This window comes from Sinocyclocheilus anshuiensis, unplaced genomic scaffold (genome assembly GCF_001515605.1).
Source record: "Sinocyclocheilus anshuiensis isolate Anshui unplaced genomic scaffold, SAMN03320099.WGS_v1.1 scaffold1110, whole genome shotgun sequence".
In the NCBI taxonomy this organism is placed as follows: Eukaryota; Metazoa; Chordata; class Actinopteri; order Cypriniformes; family Cyprinidae; genus Sinocyclocheilus; species Sinocyclocheilus anshuiensis.
This window is the reverse complement of record NW_015536525.1, coordinates 100,350-103,395: the sequence shown is the minus strand read 5'-3', so window position 1 is coordinate 103,395 and position 3,046 is coordinate 100,350. Positions and strand designations below refer to the sequence as shown.

At 28.0% G+C, this 3,046-nt stretch overlaps 1 protein-coding gene across 1 annotated transcript in view; it reads right to left on the bottom strand.

Moving 5' to 3' along the window:
* LOC107694169 (zinc transporter ZIP4-like) overlaps nucleotides 1-3,046 on the bottom strand; it is a 20,338-nt gene that overhangs the window by 10,767 nt on the left and 6,525 nt on the right. The window contains exon 5 of the mRNA XM_016493787.1: nucleotides 1,500-1,671. Within this exon, the coding sequence (XP_016349273.1) occupies nucleotides 1,500-1,671 (172 nt within the window). The remainder of the gene's footprint in view (nucleotides 1-1,499; nucleotides 1,672-3,046) is intronic.

Sequence of the window (3,046 nt, the reverse complement as noted above, 5' to 3'; positions counted from 1 at the left end):
ATATATATATATATATATATACAAATAAATACAAATCATACTCAAAAAAGTAACTTTTATTTATTTATATTTTTTACTTTTTATTTTTTTCACACAGTATTTTAGCAATAAAATCTGTATTTTTTTTTTCATTGAGATTAAATGAAGTGAAATCATATAATGTGTATATGGGTAAATTTCTAAATGAAATATGTCTGTCATTTAAAACAAACAAACAAAAAGATTATATGCATCTTGTGTACAAAAATAACTATATTTTAAGAGCGGATTTTAAGATTTTTTGAACTTTGTTCATTAAAAAAAGGACATTTCCCCACACTTCACTGCCATAATACAGCAATGAAAATCATCCTTTCATTACTTGAAATAAAATAAACATTAAATAAAATAATGATGAATAAATAAATGCAATAATAAATAATATAAAAAAATTTTCTTTCTCCCAACTTTTCTCATTTTCATTTAGTTTAACTTGATGTGCTAAAATAGCTACAACTGAAATAAAATGAATAAAAACTATATAGGCATATTTAAAAAACAATAAAATAAAACAAACAAAAAAAAAAATTTCAAAAATATTAATAAAACAACAAACTGATGCATACTATTTTTTAATAAAATATTATTAAACATTTTCATTCTCAATAATATCTGTGACCCTGGAGCACAAAAGGAGTCTTAAATCGCTGGGGTATATTTGTAGCAATAGCCACATTGTATGGGTCAAAATTATAGATTTTTCTTTTATGTCAAAAATCATTAGGATATTAAGTAAAGATCATGTTCCATGAAGATATTTTGTAAATTTCCTACCGTAAATATATTAAAACTTAATTTTTGATTATTAATATGCATTGCTAAGAACTTAATTTGAACAACTTTAAAGGTGATTTTCTCAATATTTTGATTTTTTTTGCACCCTCAGATTCCAGATATTCAAATAGTTGCATCTCAGACAAATATTGTCCGATCCTAACAAACCATACATCAACGGAAAGCTTATTTATTCAGCTTTCATATGATCTATAAATCTCAATTTCGAAAAACTGACCCTTATGACTGGTTTTGTGGTCCAGGGTCACATTTGTATTATTAACATTACTAATATTTTCTGTATTTTAAAGTGTAAATGTAAATATCAAATGAAACAATGTCATATTGAAAAAAAAACTTTAAAATAAGTCTGATTGTCTTTAAGCAGAAGATAATTGTTTTCTTTTGATTTTTTGGGTAAGATGTAATATATTTTTCATGAGATTCATCCAATCATGTTTATTAGACATGTTTCATGGAAAAGCCAATTTGCAATTTGAAAGCTTTTACAATTATGTATTATTATGGTGGTTATAATTTTTTTTTAAGAAATTTAACATTATATCAGATCAGTTATATATCATATCACTTAATCATATAATGATATGATATAATGATATAATAATATAATTTATTATATGTCATATCAGTTAAATATATTTACAGCGTATGAACAGGTGACTCACTCTCGGCAGTGCTGAGTGTATCTGGGCTGACGGGTGCGGGGCTGATCTCAGAACAGCCTCCGCTGAGGATCTGCTGAATCAGAGCAGGGCTGATCTGTGTGAACTGATCTCTGCTCAGCGATGAAGAGTTCAGCCGGTGAATCCTCAACAGGTCTCCAGCGCTGAAACAGGCCTGCGAGTGCAACAGAATCCACACTGAGACATGCAAATGCACGAATGCATAAAACATATTTCCATATTAATATTTAATTTCACACCACAGCGGCGCCGCTGCTCTGATAATCACGCGTGAAACACTCGCATTTACTCTTTGCTGAATTATTAATTCCACGCATGTCAGACGACAGGTCTTATTTAGACGCCGTGTGAGCTTAGAGAAATTGGAAATATTCATCATGACTAAAAACGAGCTGGACGTTCGTCAGCACATGCACTCTTAATTTGGCTGTGATTATGACTGGGGACAGATGAAACGCGTATGTCACAAGATCCATCAAGAGAAAGAAACATTAGCGGCCGCTGACACTTCATGTTACAGGCCTCGTAATCATTTCTCACGCAGCCACACGATTGCTCTCTTCGTCAAGTGCCACGGCTAAATGATTGGATTTCTGTGGCTTGCAAAGATTTCCCATGATGCCCCATAAAACTATAGAATGTACAGGGAAAAAGACATGTTTTTATGTTGCTGTAAGGTTTAGTGAAGCACAGAATCAGGAATTTAAATTTGAATAATAGAAAGCGAAATGCAATTCAAAGAAATTCAACACAGGTCATGCATTCAGCGAAATAAAGTATCCAAAACCCTTGTCCATAAAATCAAAGTTAATTTATAGCTATAACAGTCCCTTTGATGAACAATGGTGTGAGATCAGCTATTTGTCCAGATGTGTTACTTAAAGGTTTGTTCAAATTAATGCATGATTGATTACCACAACTTGTGAGTTGATGTAATGTTAATCATTTAATAATGCAAAAAGTAATGATACAGTAAAATAAAGATTTACTCCAAATTATATAAATATTTAATTTTATTTATTTTGTTATATTTTATTACAAAATATTTTATTTGTTAACTTGCATTTCATGGAATCACCACCACTAATAATAATAATAATAATAATAATATGTTTTTTTCTGTATTTTGAAATGTGCTTTATTATTGCATGATTTATTACCGCAAGATTTCCCAAACTAGGGTTTGTGAGTTGATGAAAAATTATTGATTTAAACTGCAAAAAGTAATATATAAAATAAAACAATAATTTTGGGAAAAAAACTATTAAAATAAAAACGTACTAAAAATGATTTAAATATAAATATTTGATTTGTTAATCCTTTTTATGTGACCATTAATAATACATATACTTTTTTTTTTACTTTGAGATTTATATATATATATATATATATATATATATATATATATACAAAATTTTTTTAAAGTGTATATATTTTAGATTTTTCTAATGTGTTGTTAAATGATTAATTATTCTATGTTAAATTATTAAATCTTTAAATATATTAAATTAAGAAAATCTTGTAGGTCA